General features: G+C 37.1%; 1 protein-coding gene across 1 annotated transcript in view; it reads left to right on the top strand.

Annotated features, from left to right (window-relative positions):
- The window catches only part of PASD1 (PAS domain containing repressor 1), a 99,392-nt gene that overhangs the window by 59,827 nt on the left and 17,253 nt on the right, over window positions 1-22,312 (top strand). The window contains exon 9 of the mRNA XM_010358580.2: window positions 20,526-20,634. Within this exon, the coding sequence (XP_010356882.1) occupies window positions 20,526-20,634 (109 nt within the window). The remainder of the gene's footprint in view (window positions 1-20,525; window positions 20,635-22,312) is intronic.

Here is a 22,312-nt window from a genome sequence, read left to right on the forward strand (position 1 = left end):
CATGTGCTTGTAGTCCTAGCTAGCTGGGAGACTGATGTGGGAGGATCAATTGAGCCTGGGAGATCAAGTCTGCAGTGAGCAGTGACCGTGCCACTGCACTCCAACCTGGGCAACAGACTGAGACCCTGTCACTAAATAAATAAATAAAACCAGAATAGCAGTCTACTAGTCTGAACTTCCTTTCCCAGCTCATATAATTCACATGTTTTTCCAACAGAATATAAATACAGGTGATTGGCTTTTTATTGTTTTTAAAAAAGCATTAAAGCAATAAATAGAGAAAACTTAACTGACCCAGACATGTAATGACTTTCAAATTAAGGTAATGCATTTTAATATACTACTTCATTACTTTTTTTCTTGAAAATAAAGGTAATGTTTAGACACTTTTAAATGGTAGAAGAGCAAGTATGCATTGTGGTAACTGCTAATTATACAGGCATCCCTCTTTTGTGAATCTAATATGTTCTTTAAAATTTGTTTACTAACACATTTTCAGAGAGTAGAAGCCAATATTCCACTATTTTACATGAGAAAAGTAAAAATATATTCCTAACCCCCAGGAAAATGCTGATTAATTTGCCAGATACCACTAACACCCCTTTATAAACTTATTTAACAAACCACAAAGGAGTTCTGTAAAATGTAAATTATTTATAATACTGTACAGTTATTCAGCATTTGATAAACTAATTGTTAGGTACGTTTGTATGTAGTAAGCCACAAGACCATATACCATAGTGTCAGGTATTGGGAATGGATTCCATTTTCCTTCTACATTGCAGTGTACATGTACTGGTAAATAAATAATGAAATAATATATTAAATATATTAAAGATGTGCACTGTATGCCAGTAATACTTAGCAAAATAAAATAAGCAAACAAGGGAACTTTCAAAGAGGTTTCTTGGGATCAAAGGCATGCTTGTATGAGGTCTGATGGTGAGAAGAGTGAGCTGGAAGCTGTGGTCACTGTTACTATTCAGAGGCAGGAGGAGGTAAGGAAGCCAGAGCTGGTGAAGGAATGAGTTAAACAGGAAATATTTGAGGCTCATCTGGATTTAAGAGAAGGCAGGGAGAATCTTCCATTCCCATCAGAAGAGTACAGAGGTGATTGGCTGTCAACCATTGTCTGATGCTACACACAGAGCAATGGGATGAGAAACAGAACTCATGGTGGCTAGCTATTTACATCCCCTTTGCTTGGTTAAAAATTCTTGTTAACATAAAGCTGCATTTGTATTAATAATTGTGTAATTGTGTGTTGAATGTGACAATGTGACATGTCTGCTCATGCCATGATCACATTTATTTGTACCAGCATGCTGTTTTTATGGAATCTAATTTTTTTTTTTTTTTTGAGACGGAGTCTCACTCTGTCGCCTAGGCTGGAATGCACTGGTACAATATCGGCTCACTGCAACCTCCGCCTCCCGGGTTCAAGTGATTCTCCTGCCTCAGCCTCCTGAGTAGCTGGGATTATAGGCATGCACCACCACACCCGGCTAATTTTTGTATTTTTAGTAGAGACTGGGTTGCACCATGTTGGTCAGGCTGGTCTCGAACTCCTGACCTCGTGATCCACGCTCCTCGGCCTCCAAAGTGCTGGGATTGCAGGTGTGATCCACTGCGCCTGGCCATAATCTAGATTTTTAAATGAATCTTCAGTGTTTTATGTTTGGCTCCTAGGAGTGGGGAGCACATGCATGACCAAACTTAAGACTTCTAGCCAGTCTCTGAATGTGCTTCATTGCTCCCAACTTTTCTTATAGTACATGGACTTCAATAGGCCTGTTAGTCTTGCCCACTTCCTTCATTAGTTTCTCTAGTTTCTTAAAAGACCTTTTACTGAATAATGTGGAGAATAAGATACATACAAGACAACATGTTTAAACAACATGAACTCAAGATGCTATAAGGAGAATGACTGAGACACAATAGCAGCACACTGGCGTGCTCTTGTCTAAGCATGCATGACTTAAACATATTCTTGCATGTGCCCTAAAACAGATTTATTTAGCAGGTTTGGGTAATGAATTTTGTTTAAAAATTAGCATATCAGTGTAGCAAATATTCAGATAGTGAGAGTTTAGAGAACAAAGACACCCGTATTTTATTTAAAGGTAGAGCTTAATTGGATGAAAAATATTCTGATGCAGCAAGGAGCCAACTACCACATCTATGCCATAATCTTCATAAGATACATAAGAAAAGTGTTTTCTGAAGGCTTAAAATTATGTCTTTTCTAATTTTGTGAGAAATTATGACTCAATTGTGGGTGAATGCACACTCTTTCCCCTTAAATTCAAAACTAGACAATGGATTGTTATCATGTAGGAAGTAAGATAGAAAATGACACTTAAGGAAAAAACGGATGCATTTAATAAAGAAAAGTCTGATTAATTCCAGACTGCTTGTCCCTCTCATATCCCTCCCTCCTCCAACTCCATCGCCACTACTCTGGCCCCAGTCTCTTCAGCTCTCATGTGATGGACTGTTAGTGGACCTGGCTGGCCCACTAACCTGAGCTCTGTAAGGCAGGACCTGTCACCCTCATCCTTGTCTAGCACAGAGCCTGATATTGAGTAGGCAGAAGTGACATCTGCTCATTAACTGATTGGTTACTTGATCTTATCAAAATGGTAATACATTCCAGGCCATGAGATCTCTCAATCATTATGCAGTATTGTTAGAAAAAAGTGCAAACCAGTACCCTATTGCTTGATTTTTTCATAGACTTGTCCCTTGTCCCCATGATGTTTTCAATTAAAAAGGAGAAGAGATTGCGTTGTATCAGGGTTGTAATTTTTAGTTATTAATAGTCTGGCTCCCATTTTACCCTCTGGGGGATAGTTAGAAAAGCAATTGGTCACAAAGGTCATAGGGACCTACAGCTCCCAAAATGTTTCCCTTATCTTGGTAATTCAATTTTTTAAGAGTAAGAAGCATCCTGCTGATTTTTTTCTACGCTTATGAAGGAAACACAAAGATGGGAATTTGAAGTGTTTAGAAGAAAGGGTGTATTTCCACATAGAATGTCCTGTTTGTGCATGTTTAAGATTTGAGGCTTAAAAATCTTTCATTCCAGGAGAGGGCCTGAACAGCTGGGGTATTTTTCATTGAGGCTACAGATGCACTGGAGTTTTCGGAAAGTCTTGCTTTCCTGGACTACTGAAGGTAGAAAGAAGTAAGGGATTTGTGAGTCAGTGAGGGTCAGGCAAAGAAGTGAATATCGAGCAGCCCTCTGCTGTCTTGCTACTGCTGGAGTCAGAAGTAAGCAACTAAGTTACTTTTTGGATTTACCCAGTTGTATGTATTGGTAAGGCCCAAATTCCTATCATAGCATCATCTTTTAACACAGTGCAATTTGTTCTTCATACTTCATGATGCTATATTATGTTTATTACTCAGTTATTTTCTACACATCTAAAAGGTAGATTTTAGATTCATTGTACAGGTGAGAAAGTGCACTCGCAGAGGGATGTATGATTCACCCAAACTCACACAGCTAGTTAGGCAGTATAGCTGTATTTGGGACCGAACTTATCCTAGGCTCCATTCCACGAGGACACCAGTTTCAGGAGCTGTGGCTGGTATAAGATTCAAGAGAGAGGCCGGGCGCGGTGGCTCAAGTCTGTAATCCCAGCACTTTGGGAGGCCGAGACGGGCGGATCACGAGGTCAGGAGATCGAGACCATCCTGGCTAACACGGTGAAACCCCGTCTCTACTAAAAAACATACAAAAAATTAGCTGGGCCTGGTGGCGGGCGCCTGTAGTCCCAGCTACTCAGGAGGCTGAGGCAGGAGAATGGTGTAAACCCGGGAGGTGGAGCTTGCAGTTAGCTGGAATCCGGTCACTGCACTCCAGCCTGGGCGACAGAGCGAGACTCCGTCTCAAAAAAAAAAAAAAAAAAAAAAAAAAAAAAAAAAAAAAAAAGATTCAAGAGAGAAAACTCAATGAGTCTTTGGGAAGTACGTGACCAGGGATGTTACTAAGAAAAAGCATTTTTCTTTATAATTTCACCTTAGAGGAAGGAGACTATACCAATTAGTTAGTCCTAATACTTTTTACAAAGATGGCACATTTTTACCCAAAAGTAAAGTAGAAAACACTGGAAAATCAAATGATGAGTATTTCTCAGGTTCTGATAGCTGTTACCTGTGCTTGCAAAGTCCTCAGAAACTCTGCTACAGGACTGGAATTGGTCCCTGGGGAGACTCCATCTGTCAGCAACTCCACCAGAAAGAGTGTTCCTTCCTAATTCCTCTTTCAGTGAAGACACACCTTGTACAAAGGTGTGGGGAAAATTTTGCAAAGACGTGCAATGGTCCTAATTAATGAGGTTTTGTTGTACTGAGTCTTTTTACCGTACTTTAACCGTATTGACTCCATTCCTTATGTCTGCCCCATCTTGAACAGAGGAGGAGCTTTGCACATCATTGCAAATGTGGCTAGCGTGCCTAGTCTTATCACTTTAGTCCCAGCGAAACTTACTTATTCATACAGAAAATATTTAGCATCTACTATGTGGAAGTTTCTGTTCCAAGATTTAAGGATATGGTAGTGAGCAAAAGTCCTTATCTTCATGGTAATTACATTCTGGTGGAGGAGAAAGATAATAAACAAATCAATAGACTATAGAGTAGGTGAGATGATGAGGGCCAAGGGGAAAAAAATTGAGCAGTGAAAGGGGGATAGGGAATGTTATTGGGGGAAGGTTAAATATTACTAGATTTTGAAATGGCATTTTATAGGATAAAAATGGAGTAATGTTGGCAATTCCTTGTGGTTCCCTTGTGGCCAGAAAGGGCCTCAACAAGAAGGTGACTTGAGTTAACATCTGAAAGGAGTGGAGGAGCAAGCCTTGTGGATTTTGGAGGAGATATTCCAGACAGAGGGAAGAGCAGATGCAAGGTCCTTGAGGCAGAAGTACATGGCAGAAGCGTATGTTTGAGAAACAGCAAAGGAGCCAGTGTAGCTGGAGCAGAGTCACCAGAGAGGAACATTCAGAGCATGCAGGGCCTGTGAGCAACTGTGAAGGAAGGACCAGGATCATGTCAGCTCGACCCTGCCTTGTGGAATAGCTCCTGCTACAGTCATTCACCATTATTTCTCTTGTTTTTCAATGTCGTGTGGAGACTCAGTCAACACTACCTGCTCTCCCTTTGCACGTTACTTGGCCATTTTTACTAATTCTAGTCTCCTAATTCTACCTGTCACCTTTGCCAAATACTGTGGAGGTCTTACAGTATAGTTTTAAAACAACATAAAATTAAGATTTTTAAAAACTAATGCTCAGGTTTTATTTCTCAGTTTTGCCATTTACAGGTTGTGTGATCTTGGAGAAGCCTGTTAAGTCTCACGTTCTTTATCTATAAATGGTGAAGATAATTACCGCAGAATGTGTATGAGGCTCAAATAAAAAAAAGAAATAAGATCTATATGTTTTGTAAAATACTATGCAAAGTCAGATTATTATGAATTAGAAAGTCCTTCCAAATATGGAGTAATTATGATTTAACACTATAGTCCTGACTAATCTATACAGACACTATTAAATACAAAGGGCTACCTGTGAACATAGCAGACAGTCATGATCTGAAGTTTGTGTCTGGTGATTTCTTCAATATTCTTATTATTTTTCTATAAATTTAAGGTAGTTATTTTTTTTCTGCTTAAAGCCAGTACGTTTTAACCTCCATACTGAGATGGTACTCTCTCCATTAACAACCAAGTTATTCCATGAAGAGCATCCATGTCTCCTTGCAGGGTGAAGTGGGTGTGGCCAACTTTGAATATGATGAAACTTCCAGCTTGGAGGCCACATCCAGCCAGATGATTCTATGCTCTTACACCCACCAGAGAGATAATTCACATGCTGACACCTGGTGTTAACAGATAAGGAAAGGACTTGGGGCTTTTCAGGCTGACATCCAGGGAAAGAGCCTGAGCCCATTCCCATGCAGCTGTATTTGTTAGATTTGAAGCCAGCCTCTTGGTGTACATTTAACTAGTCATGTTAGTAGTATGTACAGGGCCTGGTCCTTGAAAAGGACAGACATCAAAAAACATAGGTAGCAGGGATAGCAGTCTCAGGATTCTGGGTTTTATATATCATTTTCTTTATGATGTGACTTCTAGCCAACCCATACTCCATCTTCAGCTACATGACAAATTATTTTGATCGTCCAAAAGCATAAAATCATTATACTATTAGATTTGCGATTGATAAGAGCAATTTTGTTGTTAATATTTTTTGAAAAGCTCTGTGTAAGGATTTGTACTCAAAACTCATTGAAGCAACACTGAAATCACTGACGGTTTAGACACTAATGAAAAAAAGAGTCTAATAAATATAAAAGTTTAAAAAACTGGGACGAATTACCTGACATATTTGCCTATTTTATGAAAAGCAATTTTAAATAAATATTCTGACAGCTGCGTATTCTGCTCAAATAATAATGTTATTTTTTTCTCACAGTATTCATTTGTCACTCCACAATATAGATGCCCAGTTTGTGTGTTGGTCATCTGAAGATGTGGAATGCGATTCATCCAGCTCTCTTTTCGCTTAGTGATTTTTGCTTTACCTCTTTCTTATCTTGGGACCATTTTTGCTTTAGCTCCATTGCCTTTTTTTTTTTTTACTTTTTAACTTTTTATTTGAATATTGGCAGGAACTATATGTGTCCTCTTTTATCTATACTCACAACTTTTTACAGCTTGCCCCATTTGCTTTATTATCATTCTCTCCCTTTCTCTCCTTCTTTCAACTTCTTCCCATCTTTTCTTCCCTCTCTCGTCTCTCTCTCTCTTCATATAGATAGATATTTTGTGTGTGTGTAATTTATTATGAACTATGGAAGTACACCTCTATTTCTCAAATACTTTTATGTATTTTCTGTGTTTAAGTTTATTATAATACATAACCTCAGTATGGTTATAAAATCAGGAATTTTGGTATCTGTGGAATATTATTATCTAATCCACAGTCCATATTCAAATGTTGTCAGTTATCTTTTGTAGCTTTTTTTTTTTGGTATAAGATCCAATTTAGGATCGTGATTACATTTAGTTGTCATATGTCTTTAATCTGGAATAGTTTCCCAGACTCCCTTTGATATTCTTAACTTTGAAATTTGTGATGAGTGCAGACTGAATATTTTATGGAATGTCCCTCCATTTGGGTTTGTCTGATGTGTCTTCTTAACTGGAGTCAAGTTACGCATTTTTGTCAGGAATACCACAGAAGCAATGTTGTATTCTCAGTACAACATATCAAAAGATGGATGATGTTGATATTTCTCACAAGCGGATATTAACTTTGATCGCATGGTTGAAGAGATGTCCACCAAGTTTCTCACCTGTGAAGTAAAATTTCCCTTTGTAAATTTTAAGTAACTTATGGGAAAGTACTTGAAGACATGTAAATACTCTGTTCCTCAAGAAATTTTTACCCTCTAGTCTTAGTACCTGTTGATAATTTTCTAACACCATCATACCTTCTACATTTATTGGTTGACATTTTGGTTAGGAAGTTTCCCCTGTGCCTCATTGATTTGTTATTTATTTATTCACTGGCTTATAATATATTACTATTATTACTTATTTCAGTGCTCACATTGTCTCGGAATTGGCCAGTGGGAGCCTCTTCCAGCTGATTCATCTCTTTTTAATGTGTCCCATCATTCTTTGAGCATCCCCCTTACTACCTGGCACAAGACTGTTCAGGTTCATTTTGTACTTTCTCTGCCTCAGAGAAATCAGCCAGTTCTCTTAGTCTGAGCGACTCCAGCTTCTTTAATCGGAAGTGTTTAGAAACCAAGATCTAGGCACTACTTGTGGTCATTGTTACTTGTGTGCTACTGCTTTTAAGTGCTTTCAGAACTAGGAAACAAATACACATGTACCTACATATAAAGATATATATCTATATGTATTTCCATGTCTACCCATCTATATGTATGTGTACCTTTGTGTATGAGTGTATATAAAATAATACAAATCATGAGTTCATAGTGATGCTTCAGATTCTAAGCCAAAACCATAGGGCTCATTCTAGCCTTTCCATTTCTGTATTTGCAACACTCTTTTCCAATAATCACAAAGGCCTGGCCCCATTGTCCTCAATATAGTTACTTACTTGCTCAAATATCAGATGCACAGAAAGGAGTTTTAGGATTGCCAACTTATGTCATTGCAAAAAGAAAACCTTCTAAATTGAGTTTAATATTATTTACATTTGTAAAATAAAATTTACATGTAGTAAAATACACCTATCTTAAGTCTACCATTCCATGAGCTTTGAATGGAGAAGCCCATGTAAACCTCATTCCTGTCAAGATGTACAATGTACATCATGGTGGCTATGGTTAACAACATTGTATTTTATGTTTGAAAATTGTTAAGAGAGTAGATTTTAAGTGTTTTCACTACAAAAATGATAAGTATGTGAGGTAATGCTTGCATATTTTAAATAGCTTGATTTAGCCATTCCGCAGTGTATACATATATCAAAACATTATATTGTACTCCAGAAATATATAATTTTTACTTCTTAATAAAAAATTTTTAAAGATAAACAATGTTTTCAGCACACTGGAAAGCTTCTTTGTGCCCCTTCTCTGACATCCTCCCACCTAGAGGCAACTGCTGTTTTCAATTTTTTCACTGTAGATTAATTTTGCCTTTACTAGAACTTCATAAAAATAGAACCAGACAGTATATATTCTGTTGATTCTGCCCTCTAACCCAGCGTAAATTGTATGTATCAGTAGTTCATTCTTTTTGTTGCTGAGGAGTATTCTGTTGTAAGACTATACCACAATTTGTTAGGTATTTACCTTTTGATGGACATTTGTTTCTAGTTTTGGATTATTACAAATAAAGCTGTAATGAACATTCTTTTAAAAAAGGCTTTTTGTGGATATGTATTTTCTTTTTCTTTTTTTTCTTTTTTTTTTTTTAAATTTTTTGAGATGGAGTCTCGCTCTGTCGCCCGGGTTGAAGTGCAGTGGTGTGATCTCAGCTCGCTGGAACCTCCGCCTCCCAGGTTCAAACGATTCTCCTGCTTCAGCCTCCCGAGTAGCTGGGATTACAGATGCCTGCCACCAGGCCCAGCTAAATTTTGCATTTTTAATAGAGATGGAGTTTTACCATGTTGGCCAGGCTGGTCTTGAACTCCTTACCTCAGGTAATCCACCCACCTTGGCCTCCCAAAGTGCTAGGATTACAGGCATGAGCCACCGTGCCTGGCCTGTATTTTCATTTTTAAAATTATTTCTTAAACAATTTATCTGTTAAATTGTGTAGTAAAATTGTTTTTTTTTTCCTCTTGGTATACAGTTCTGTGGATTTTAAGTAAGCTATAGATTCATTCAACCACCACTGTAATCAGAATACAGAACAGTTCTGTTATCCCTCAAAAAACTTCCTTGTCCTGCCTATTTATTGTCAGCCCTACCCCACCTCACCCTAAACTCATTTCAACCACTGATCTATACTTCATCCCTATAGTTTTGTCTTTTTGAGAATGTCATATAAATGGAGTCATACAGTATGCAATCTTTAGAGACTGGCTTCTTTCTCTCAGCACAATTCCTTTAAGATTCATCCGAGTTGTTGCATGCATCAAAGGTGTTGTCATTTTTTTAAATTTTAGCCACTAATAGGCACATAGTGGTATTGAGTTATAGTTTTAATTTGCATTCCCCCTAAGGACTAATAATGTTGAATATCTTTTCATCATTTTCCATCATTGCATCTTCTTTGACAAAGTGTATGTTTTAATCTTTTGCCTAATTTTAAAATTTTGTTGTTTGTTTTCTTATTGAGTTTTGAGAATTCTTGTTTCATTTTTTATTCACAAAATATTTTCTCATATTCATTGTCTTTAATCTTTTCAGCATCCTGCAAACATTGTTCTAATATTAATTTTGTAAAGTCAGAGCAGTAAAAATTAAAAATGTGGTCTCCAAAGCTAACCATCTGGGTTCAAATTCTGGGTTTGTCACTTATTGCTGTATAACTTTAGCAGCTTGACTTCCCCGAACCTTGGTATCCTCAACTATGAAATCATACTCATATAAAACCATCATTCCCAGCAAACTATCACAAGGAGAGAAAACCAAACACCACATGTTCTCACTCATAGGTGGAATTGAACAATGAGAACGCTTGGACACAGGGCGGGAAACATCACATACTGGGACCTTTCAGGGAATGGGGAATAGGGGAGAGAAAGCATTAGGAGAAATACGTAATGTAAATGTCAAGTTGATGGGTGCAGCAAACCAACATGGCACATGTGTATACCTATGTAACAAACCTGCACCTTGTGCACATGTACCTTAGAACTTAAAGTGAAAAAAAAAAAAAAACACAGAAGAAAAGCAATAACAACACTTGCTGAGTGCTTACTATGTATCAGACACTGTTCAGAGTATTTTAAACACATCTTAGCTCATTTCATCCTCACCACAGTCTATGAGTTTTGAGAACTCTTTATACATTCTGGATACAAGTTCTTTGTTCAATATTTGATATGCAAGTGCTTTCTCAAGTCTGGGACTTCTGTTTTCATTCTCTTAACAGTGTATTTTGCAGAACAAAGGGTTTTTATTTTAAGGAAGGAATTTTTTTTTTTTTCTTTGATGGATTGCTTTTGGTGTCATGTCTTAAGAATTCATTACCAAACCAAGGCCACATAAACATTTTTAGGTTTTTTTTCCCAAAAGTTTTATCATTCTGGATTTTAAGTTTGTATCTATGATCTATTTTGAGTTAATATTTTTACAAGGTGTGAAATTTAGGTCAGAGTTCATTGTTTTTGGTATATGGATGTCCAGTTGTTCCAATATCATTTGTTGAAATAATGATCTTGTTACTGTCCTGCTCAAAAACTTTCAGTGCTTTTCCCATTGCACTTAGAATAAAATCCAAACTCCTTTTGTATGGTCTGTAAAGCATACTGCTCTCATGCCTACTTATTTCTGAAACCTCATTTTGTGTTATATTCCTTTTTGTCTGTCAGACTTCAGCCTCCCTGGCTTCTCTTTTCTGTGAATTCTCAACACTCTTCCAACATAGAGTCTTTGCACATGTTTGTGTCCTCAACCTGAAATATTTTTCCATTATGTTGCTCAATAGTTGGCTTATACTCGTTCCCGTAAGTTCATTTTTTATTCTCTCCTCTGGCATTCTGCCCTTTTCCTTAATCATACTTATTACAATTTTTAACTTTATAGTTATCTCTAAACTAATCATTCATTGTCTGGATTTCGCATGAAACTGTAAGATCCATGAAACTGTGTTTGCAGTGCCCACTACTGTGCCTATCCTCATAAAACTTGCTGCCTAGTGCTGAGATGTACAACTAAATGAGAAACCACAATATTACAAGAAGCTACACCATTCTGCATAAATGCCATATAAGTTCATTCACTATTTCTACATGGACTAAAACGTTTTTCCCCTCTGTATTTTGTATACTTGAATCCTTCTCACCCCTCAAGAAACAGTTCCATCTTCCCTCTCTGAGAAGTTCCTCCTGGTGCCCAGTTCGGAAGAGCTCTTCCTCCCTGCTTTCTGCTCTACTACTGACACTCTCCACTTTGCCTTGAGATCACAGAGACTGACTTAGCTCCTCTCCTAGAAAATCAAAAGCTTGCTAAGAGTGGGACCAAATTGCATTCAGCTTGTGTCTCCCTCAGTACACAGACCAGCTCATTTTATTCAATTAACTCATTTCCTGATTTCTAGAATACAGTCATGTGTTTATCCATGGGTCCATCTTGCCATTGGAAACTAACAGAGCTGATTTTCAGAACAAAAAGAAAACAAGGGCAAACTTCAAATCATATCTCATATTTGCACAGCCAACACATAGGCCATTAGCGTTTTAATAAGTAGCAAAGACATAAAACATTTTCTTTTAACATGTGCTGGGACTTGACTGGTCTCTGTTGCTTTATTTCCCCAACTGGCTCAATAATAGTCTTATAAAAGTGACAGAAAAACCATACACCGTGTTACCTTAGAGGGATGACCGAGGTGGGTTACAAAAGTAGGAAGACTCAGATGCCAAATAAAACATGGGCTCTTTGGCAAAACCTTAGCATGAACATATGGACCTAGTCCAGGCGCTCTAAGGTTACTGGCTGTATTGAAAAGAAGTTGGACCTGCCCTGTTTTATGATGTAAAAATGTGTGTGTGTTTGTGTGTGTCTTGTTTCATTGAAGTGAAAGCAAATGATTTTAACTGAATAGTGACAAACATTAATTCATAAAATAGTTTTTAGACTGGAAAAATATTTGATAATGGATCCAAATATGAAAATAATGAAATATGAAAGTCAATGTAGTACCTTACAAACTATAGAAATTATATCTGAGCTGTCAGTTCTAGTCGTTCAAAAACCCTGTCCTCTTTGAGTGAGAGATGCATCCCTATAGAACATCCTGTCCTCAGGTGGAAGGCTTGGCCTTAAGGGCTTATTAGTTAGTGGGAACAGAGCAAACTTTCTTTATATCTTACCACACAGTTCTGGTCTTAGTATAGTCTTGTGTCTGATTTATGAATTTCTCCTGGAATGAATTTTCCACAAATATATGATGGGGAACTGTGTAGCCTTGGCATTCATTCTGCCCATGAATGTCTTTAGTGTTAGCAACTGGCATCCAGGCATTTTCCAGTGACTCACCAACCAAAGCTATACATTGCCTTCCCTACGTTTGAAAAGGGGCAGGGGGCGGACCACAGAACACTAATCAGATTCTAAAGTTACTTTCATGTTTACTTAATATTTCTACACTGCTCAGAGGAAGCCAATATCAGCAATATTCTTTTTGAGATGACAAAACCTTGAAACTTTCTTGGTTAATTTTAGAGCAATAGAGTTTTTGTTGACTTAGTGTTCACTTTTCTGTTTTGTCTTTATTATTTGACATTAGGGCAACTCTTACCAGAGATTACTTGCTCTTCAGGGTATATGAGACTAAGATTTCTACCATGTTGATGATCATATTTACTTTTTAAGTGTAATGAATATTTTGCATTACTTATTTTTTTTAATTCTGGTGAGGAAATACCACCAAGTGCTGTTCGCTGTTTTTCCTCTTTTGATGTGTTTGTGAAAAACTGGTGTAAACAAAAAAGCACATTAGAGGAATTCAAAATGGCCCTTTAGAGAGTGATGGTTTCTATGAAATGGATGGAGTATGATTTTAGTGGAAATTTTCCCATTTTGACTTCATCCTTTGTAAAACACCTAAATGTATCAGAGTCACACCATTTGGCTTCTTTTTAGTAGTGTATTAGTAATTATTTGAAGCAAGTCTTTACCATACAGCTAAAAGAAGAATTGAATTTTCTTAGCTATGCCATAAAAGTAATTACCTGCCAGATAAAAGGCACCTCATGTTCTAAATAGTTGAAATTCAACATTTTGTTTTAAATCTTCATTTTCTGGTATGTAAAATTATCTGAATTAATCTGTATGGTGTAGTTTCAGTCATGTATCAGCTTCAGATATATCATATATATATATATGTTAACCCACTCAAAGAATATGATTTTGAAAGCCACAAGAACCATATCTGTGTCTCATACAGGAAGACAGGAAGGCTGAAATGGAAAGATTCGTATAGACCCTAACTCGTTGTCTCATGAAAGTCAGTCCTCTTCATGCTGTGGCCAGGGAGCAGTAAGGGGTGTGATGCTCAGGGTAGGGAATTGGAGAGGAGAAGGGTGCATTATTTCCTGAGTCATCTTGTTTCACTTTCTGCCTATCTCTCAATCCTAATACACACCATAGGCGTGTACACACGTGTACACACACACACACACACACACACACCAGACATTTTCCTTTTCCATCCTTTTAGGCCCTGGGGTAATAAATTACTCTGCTGGAGAGAACTGGTAAATTCAGATAGCACACTCCTTCGGTAAATTCAGATAGCACACTCCTTCCATTCAGAATATCTGAATGAAATATCATACTTTTCCCTCACATCAAAAAAAGACAGAACTTTTTGTGACTAAAAGTTAATTTCTTAAGCCAAAAGAAAATTTCTGGAAGCAGTCACTCAGGAAGACTTTCCTAAAACATTCGTATGCTAAGATGGTAAATGATGGGATTTGTTGTCCCTTTGTTAGCAAGAAACCATGATCTTGAGCAGCTTCAGGTCCATTAAGATCTCTCCCAAGTGAGAATGCAATGGACTTCTCTGGCTGTAAGTTGTCCATTGCCTCTGCTTCCATTGGAGAGAAAGAAACCAATCGCCTGCTCGTGTTTTTTCAAATTTCCAAATCCATTCTTACGTTGTAAAAAACAGGCTGCTGCTGATTTTGGCTCACAGGCCATAGTTTGGACAAAACCCTTATCTATTCAGTATACTAAGTATCTGTTCATATCAATGTATTATTCTTGAGTATATGCAATGACTACATTCTTGATTATAGTCAATGGATATTATTTTCAACATTTTAAGGAATGTTTAATTTGTAAAAAGTTAAAAGTTGCAGAATGGTTTACCATTCTTATGAATAAAAACAATTTCAGGACTTCATATGAATGTTTTTAGTTTATGCTCATCTAATAATACATTTTTAAAGAATTCATTTTCTAATTTTTCAATGATTTAGCATGTTTTCAAATTTTATCAACAATATCATCAAATGACTCATTTGCCAAATTTACCATTTTCCCCAAACTAGTATCTGTGAACTCTGACAAAGCTTAATGACTTAGAGTGGATTGAAATATTTTAACAGTTTTTGAAGATACTTAGGATATATTGTGCTTGGCCAATTTTTCTGTTAACATTTTAAGGAAGGTTCCATTTGTCTGTACCCCAGGTCCCTTACTGCTGCAGCTGAGTTGAGCAGGGGACAAGAGAAGGGAACTTGCGATGGGGGAAAGAAACAAAGGAGAACCAGCATCCAGCACAGCTTGGGCTACCAACCCCTGAAGTTGGGTTGGGAGGAAATGAGTCCATGAGAGAAGGAGATGAGGAACTCAGCAGGTGTCTGAAGCCCTCAGGACTCTGAAATCCTTCCTTCCTTCAATAGTCTTAAACTCTGCCAACTCAGCACACTTAAAATTTTATGAATAGCTTAAAGAAACAGGTTTTTGGTAAATCAATATATTTGGATAATTTGACAAATTGATGCTTTGATTCATGTTCATTCAGTCCATTTGTCTCCTGGCAAGTTGACTTTTGGAAAATTTAATATTAGTAGATTGACTTGGGAAGTTGGTATGCTTCCATACTGAAAAGCAGTGGCTTTCCAGAGGCAAAACTAAGAAGGAGCCAGGAGTGGGTCAAGATTGCATCCTTTCTGGAAACAATAGTGTGCACAAACTACCTGGCAAAATTGGTAGTAGCTCATAGTTATCTGCAGTTCATTCTGTGGAAGATGTTAGTGGGTTAACTTGTGGTGTGAATATAAAGTGATGGAACTGATCTTAACGTATGGGCCTATCGATTTCAAAGACATACACATTTTGGTAATAGAGACAAATGAAGGCATCACATGCCTGTATCAAAACATTTCATGTACCCCATAAATATATACACCTACTATGTACACACACAAATCAAAATAAAAAATAAAAGTAAAAATAAACAAATTAGGGCATATTGGATGTGTGGCATGACAAAATCAAGGCATTTCTGGCTGGGATTAAATAAAACGAGATTATTTTACTACTCCCTAATGGTGACACAACTATTGTCCTTACTGGTATAAGGAGTTAGCAGACTGGGTTCATATTCTGTCTTTGTCATTTACTAGTTGTGAATTTATATGTTATTCATGTTATAAAGCTTTATTTTCCTCATCTATAAAATGGAGACAATAACAGAACATATGTCATTGAGTTATTGTAGGACTCAGAAAGGTAATATGTAAAAGATACAGACCCCATAGTAGGAACTTGGTAAATGATAGTGTCTTTTCTGTCAGTCGGAGATGAGATTGGTTGTGGGTAGGGAATATGGTTAGTTAGCAGTTACCTTAAGATTATTGAGGGTGATGATGAAACATTCACTTCAAGTTACTGATATTCTGAACCGATCAAAATTACATCCATTGACTGTCTGCCTTTAGCTAAGGTTCCTAAAATGAACTAAATTCATCTTCAAATAATGTAAATCTGTTAAGACAACTGTCTCCAATTATTTAGTTAGTTAAATTTGCTATATTGAAAGAGAAGGACCTGTCAAATATTTAGAAGGCAGTGTAGTTATTTTGTATTCAGAAGGATCAAGATTTGTACATTGATTCAGAGGATATTTACAAGTGTACATTGTATGCAGAGCCCTGTAGCCACAGAACACACTTCTCTTCTCCCCCTCAAAGGAGGATATTGATCTAGGTGATCTATAGCAATAGCAATGTTCCCAAGTCTCTCAGTGCAGTTTCAAGTCACAAAACCCAGGCTCTTGATCCCTATTCTGCTCATCTTAACACTAGAGCACCTGCTTCTTGACTCCAAAGGAATAGAGAAACGATAGCGCATGCAGAACTCATCTTGCAGGAAGACGTTTTCTAGGAGAGAGAATTAAAATTACAAAAGAACAATTATAAAGCAAATTACAGTATCATACCTCTCAAATCATATAGTTAAGTGGAATAGAAACTTAGAGACGTAGGGTGGTCAATGAAAGAATGGCTAATGAGGGCATTTGAGCTGACCACACTTATGGGGACTCTACAGATTACAATGTACTTTTTCTTTTTTTAATTTTTCAGAATTTTGTTTTCACTTTTTGCATGTGGAGTTGAGAAAAATATTTTTTCTAGCTTTATTTAGGTATAATTGACCAATATTGAGGGTGTGTGACCCCAGCTTCTGTTCACCTTCCATGGCATGCCTAGAATACTGAATAAAATAGTAGGGGGCTAGGGCAAAGAGAGGCTGTTTCAGGCTTGATTCCTAGGGAGCCACTTAACAGGAATCCTCTTCTAAGAACATAATGACTCTTGAGGAGAGGTAGGCTTTGGAGCTGCTAGTATCTAGTTATCAGGGATGGCTGAGATGCAGTTGGATTTGAAGGAAAAGTTGATACCTGATCCTTGACTCAAGATTTTACATTTCAGACAGGGCATGGTAGTGAGCTTCCTCTGAGAGCCTGTAGACTAGCCTTGGTTAGAGTAGCCTTAAGAATTAGCTTCTTAAACTTTGTTCATAACTTGCAACCAAGAAAGGAAATCTGGTTTTCTTTCCTTCCATCACTTCAGATTATATAATCTCAGCTGTAAATTAAATAGGGAGAGACATTTAGGATTGTATTTTTACTGTCATCAGTTTCCTGACTCTGCCACAACTGTTCAAAACACACCTTAGTTTGTACTCCATTGACGTATGAAAGGATAGCATTCCATTGACATCTTTTTCATATTTACAGTTTCATTTATACAGCAAATAGAAGTAGATGATATTTTAAGCCAAGAACAACCTTGCATTAAAGTAATTCAGCAGTGTTAAGCACTTTACCAATGGATATCAAATCTCGGTAAAATATTTAAAATGAAGAGAGAGAAGAAACATGAAGGGCTCAATTTAAGAGTAACATTTTGAGATTTTACATGATGAAACAGAGGTACTCGTCTTTGTAGAATTAGGTGTTCTTTTATGTAACTACAACTGTCAAAATGTTCTTTGATCTTTCTCCTTCTTTTTAAAAATTAAGTGATACAATTTGGAAAAAAGAAAGTTGTGCTTGTATCTGTTCCTACCCAAAGGCCAGCAGTGGATATGGCTGCAAACCCTCTGTTACATGTTATCCCATATCCTGAGCCTGAACTCATTATTTACATGCACAAACTAGTTAGGTATGAAATATTCCCTAATGTTTTTCTTTAAAATTGTAAGTGCTTCTCTGTGGCTTTTAATTGTGAGGTGTTCTGTTTTGTTTTCGGGTCTCGCTGTGTCGTCTAGGCTGGAGTGCATTGGCGTGATCACAGCTCACTGCAGCCTTGACCTCCCCAGCTCAAGCGATCCTCCCACTTCAGCGTCCTGAATAGCTATGACCACTGGCGTGCACCGCCACATCTGACTTATTTTTTATTTTTTCTAGAGATGGAATCTCACGGTGTTGTCCTGGCTGGTCTCAAACTCCTGGGCTCAAGTGATCCTTCCACCTTGGCCTCCCAGAGTGCCTGTGACTTTTATATTCTACATCAAATATTTGCCATTTATATTAACTTATGGAGAGGCAAAAAATGTAAATTCACTGAATAATTTGGAGAATATTCACTTTTATTTATATTCTTGATATTTAAGTCAGTGGATTTGAAACAAAACATACTTGCTTCACAATATATTGCTGTCAGAGAGTTTTGTCCAGAAAAACTTACTGCATCCTTTAATACAGCACTATCCAGTAGAACTTTCTGTGATGATTGCAGTGGCCTATAATCTGCTTCATCCAACACAGTAGCCACTAGCTATGGAGCACTTGAAATGTGGCTACTGTGACTGAAGACTACATTTTAAATTGTATTTAATTTAAATTAACTTAAATTTTGATTTAGCCACATGTGCCTAGTGACTGCCATATTGGACAATGCAACAAGCAATACATTCATATATTGTTTATCTCAGATACAAAGTTATGCACTATTTAAAAGCCAATATAAAGGTATTAGATTGCTTTTAAGGAACAAATAGAAGCTCCAGCTTGTCCATTAAAATAATTTTGTCAATCCATGCAGATTGGGATGAAGGATGTGAAAACATTTTGATTGAATTGACTGCTAAGTTTTATCTGTTTATTCCTTTATTTACTTAGCAAATATCCATTAAGCACATAGTAATTGCTCTCCATTGTGTGAAGTGCCTGGAATACAAGAAGTTTAAAGCATGTTCATTGCCTTGAAGAAATTCACCCCGTAGACAAAGTAGATAGAAAGTAATAAGAAACATTTGTATAAGGTAGAAGAGAGTTGAGAAAGAGGGAAGAGTCTAGGATGACTTGTAGATTTCAGTCTTGAGTGACTGGGTGGAGGGTGGCACTGTTCACCAAGTAGGAGACACTGGAGGGGGAACAGGAGTCTATACCATGTTGAATTGAGGTTAGATATCCACATGCATGTGCTGAAGGCAGTTGCATATGTGGGTCTACAGCTTGGGAAGAGGTCTTGAGGTCGAGCTGTGGGAGTTACCCATAGTTGAAGCCAAGGAATATGACATGGTCTGCAAGGCAGATAATACAAGAAATAACTTGGCTTATAAATTTAGTCGGAGATTGAAAAATTATTTTAAAAATATATAATAATATAGGAATCTTGTTTTTAAATAATATGTGGGCAGATTTACAAGTGACTCCATTTATGTTTGTTTCATGACACTGAAAATCAAATGAGTAAGAAATATTTTATATTTTACATGTTTCATATTTATTTTAATTAATATTAACATAAATATTAATAAATATATTTAATTAAATATATGCTTCTTATATATTTTAAACATTCTATATTCGATATAGTCCAATTATACACACGAATGACTGACTTAACTTATTAACTAGTTGTTTTATGCTGTGTAAATACTTCCTAAATATTACATATTTTTGATATCCGAAATAAATTTTTTCAAACTCTTAATTTTTTAGTGTTAGAAATAAATGATATAAATAAAATAGATTTTTGTCAGGGTCCTCTGAAATACAGAATGGAAAATTTCTCTCCATTGGCTCAGAATTCACTTTTTGAAACCATGTGAAATAACCCAGGTTTTCTCTTAATTACGTGTCTCTGAATATGCTTCGAAAGTTTTATAGATACCATTTTGCCACTGTCTTGCTGCTCTGAGGTCTTGTTTTTTATAATATTTATCATCAGACTTTAATTTCTCATTTTGTGGAGTAATAGGGGCTTTTCAAAAGAAAAACTCGTGAAAACAAAATACATTTCAATAACAGAATCTCAGTTATGAAATTTTTAAGGCTTGAAACACTATTATTAGTATTAAAAATAAGATTCTCATTCATTCATATTTTCTCCCCCCCATACTTAATTGGTGAAAAGTAAGCTAGTATTTAGACTCTAGTGTGCCATGGAGCTGTATCTCACCTTGGGCATCGAAATTCTAATTTTGATAGAAATGAATTGTTAATGAGCCCCGAGAATGGAGAGTTTCTCTAATTACAAGAAACAAAATTAAATTGGGCCTAAAGGCATTTTTTTTGTAATTGCAGTTGGTTTAAAAATTGAAAAAGAATATTCACTCATACACCTTGGCTTTAAAAATACTGGTTTGCTCCCCACTGTTAAAAAGGCATTGAGACCTGCAGCAAACTTCATTCTAATGAGGGTCCAGATGATTTTTTTGTGTGTAGATGTGCAGAACAACTTTGTGGGAAAAATGATACCTCAAAGATTAATGATGTTCTGTAGTAGGGAAAATAAAACAAATAGTTTTTATTTGAACCTTTTTATTGTATGATAGAAAGTTTTGATTTAAATGGCAAGTGAGATATGCTTACCATCTCTCTTTTTACCTATTTATAGTAGCACTCAAGGTCAAAGAGGACACACTAGCATGGAAGTCGTGTATGTTGAACCTGCTGCTGCTGCCGCCGCTGCTGCCGCTGCCGCCGCTGCTGCTGCTATCTCAGACGTATGTACATTGAGGACCACAGACTACAATCTTGGACCCTTATCCATGTGATGTTGATTATTTAGTTAATGTGTGTTACCAAGAAGTATGTCGTATGGACATGACACATGATCAGTGTTCCACAGTTGCCATCTTGTAGACATTTCTTATTAGGAGCCAGTAACTGCCAGACTTGGAATGGTCCCTATAGTGCTTGAAAAAGAATTAAGCTAAACTCTATCCCAGATGTTGTTCAGGGTCTTTTTGCCTTGTGAGTACATTTCATAATGAAAGTTTACTGACCTGCATGGTGTAGAAAGCCATGAAGGCAGCTGGGCACAGTGGCTCACACCTGTAATCCCAGCACTTTGGGAGGCCTAGGCGGGCAGATCACAAGGTCAGGAGATCAAGACCATCCTGGCTAACTCGGTGAAACCCCGTCTCTACCAAAAATACAAAAAATTAGCTGGGCGTGGTGGCGGGCGCCTGTAGTCCCAGCTACTTGGGAGGCTGAGGCAGGGAGAATGGCGTGAACCCGGGAGGCAGAGCTTGCAGTGAGCTGAGATTGCGCCACTGCACTCCAGCCTGGGCGACAGAGCAAGACTCCGTCTCAAAAAAAAAAAAAAAAAAAAAAAAAAAAAGAAAGCCATGAAGGCCAGAACCCAGTGCCTAATTAGCCTAGGTTGTCTGCATCCGTTCTCTAAGACAATGAATGTATCATCCGTTTATTCATTAACCGGATATTACTAGAAAGAATCCTTAAGAGATATACATTAATATAAATTTAAAACCTGGGTCTACCCTCAGTGATCTGATGAAACTCTCGTCTGGGAAATAAAATCAAACTGCAAGGAGAGAGGTAGAGAAGAACAGAAGAGGTATCTCAGAAGGCATTTCCCACGTTAAAAAGTGACAAGGTGGTTCCTCACCTTACATGCCACTCCATGGGTGCATGTACCACAGCTGATAGGCTGGATCACCACAGTGGTAACAGTGCTACAGAGAGAAAACATGGCTGAGACATCAGAAGACAAGGGTTTGATTCCTGATTCTGCCCTTACCAGTTACATGGCCTGGGGAAAGTTATTTTACCTCAGACAGCCTCAGTTTCCTCATCTGTAAAATGGAAGTAGTAATAATAATCTCTGCCAGGCTACCTCATAGGCATATAATAATGCTCAAAGTAATCTTACCGGGATATTTATTTTACTCCTGTAATAGAATGAAACCTCTGTGAGAGGAGAGACCATTGGCTGTCTTGTTGGTCAGCATATCCCCAGTATTTTGAACAAGGCTTGTTACACATAGTAGGCAGTCATAAATATTAGATGCACAAATGAGTACTCTATGTTAAAGCACTCTGTTATTTTTATAGAACTCTTCAAATATTTGGTAAAGGGATTTCAAGAGCAGTATAAACAGGCTGCATGCATAGACTCTAACTTTGGTTTTCAGGCCTCCATGTGTTTTGCCTGAATGAATTTGTACTGGGATCAGTACAGATAGCAGGTCCTTTCAGTATTTAAGTTCTCCTGTAACATGAAGATGCCATGAGCACATATTTTAAACGTGAAGTGCTGATTTTGTATTGAATTTTCCAAGTATTGCTCATTTAACAAAGTATGTCTATGTAAATAAAACTTTCTCCATTCTGAATGAGTACCTCTGCTTAACCTAATATTCTGTTCAAAGAAGTATG

Source organism: Rhinopithecus roxellana, chromosome 7 (genome assembly GCF_007565055.1).
Source record: "Rhinopithecus roxellana isolate Shanxi Qingling chromosome 7, ASM756505v1, whole genome shotgun sequence".
In the NCBI taxonomy this organism is placed as follows: Eukaryota; Metazoa; Chordata; class Mammalia; order Primates; family Cercopithecidae; genus Rhinopithecus; species Rhinopithecus roxellana.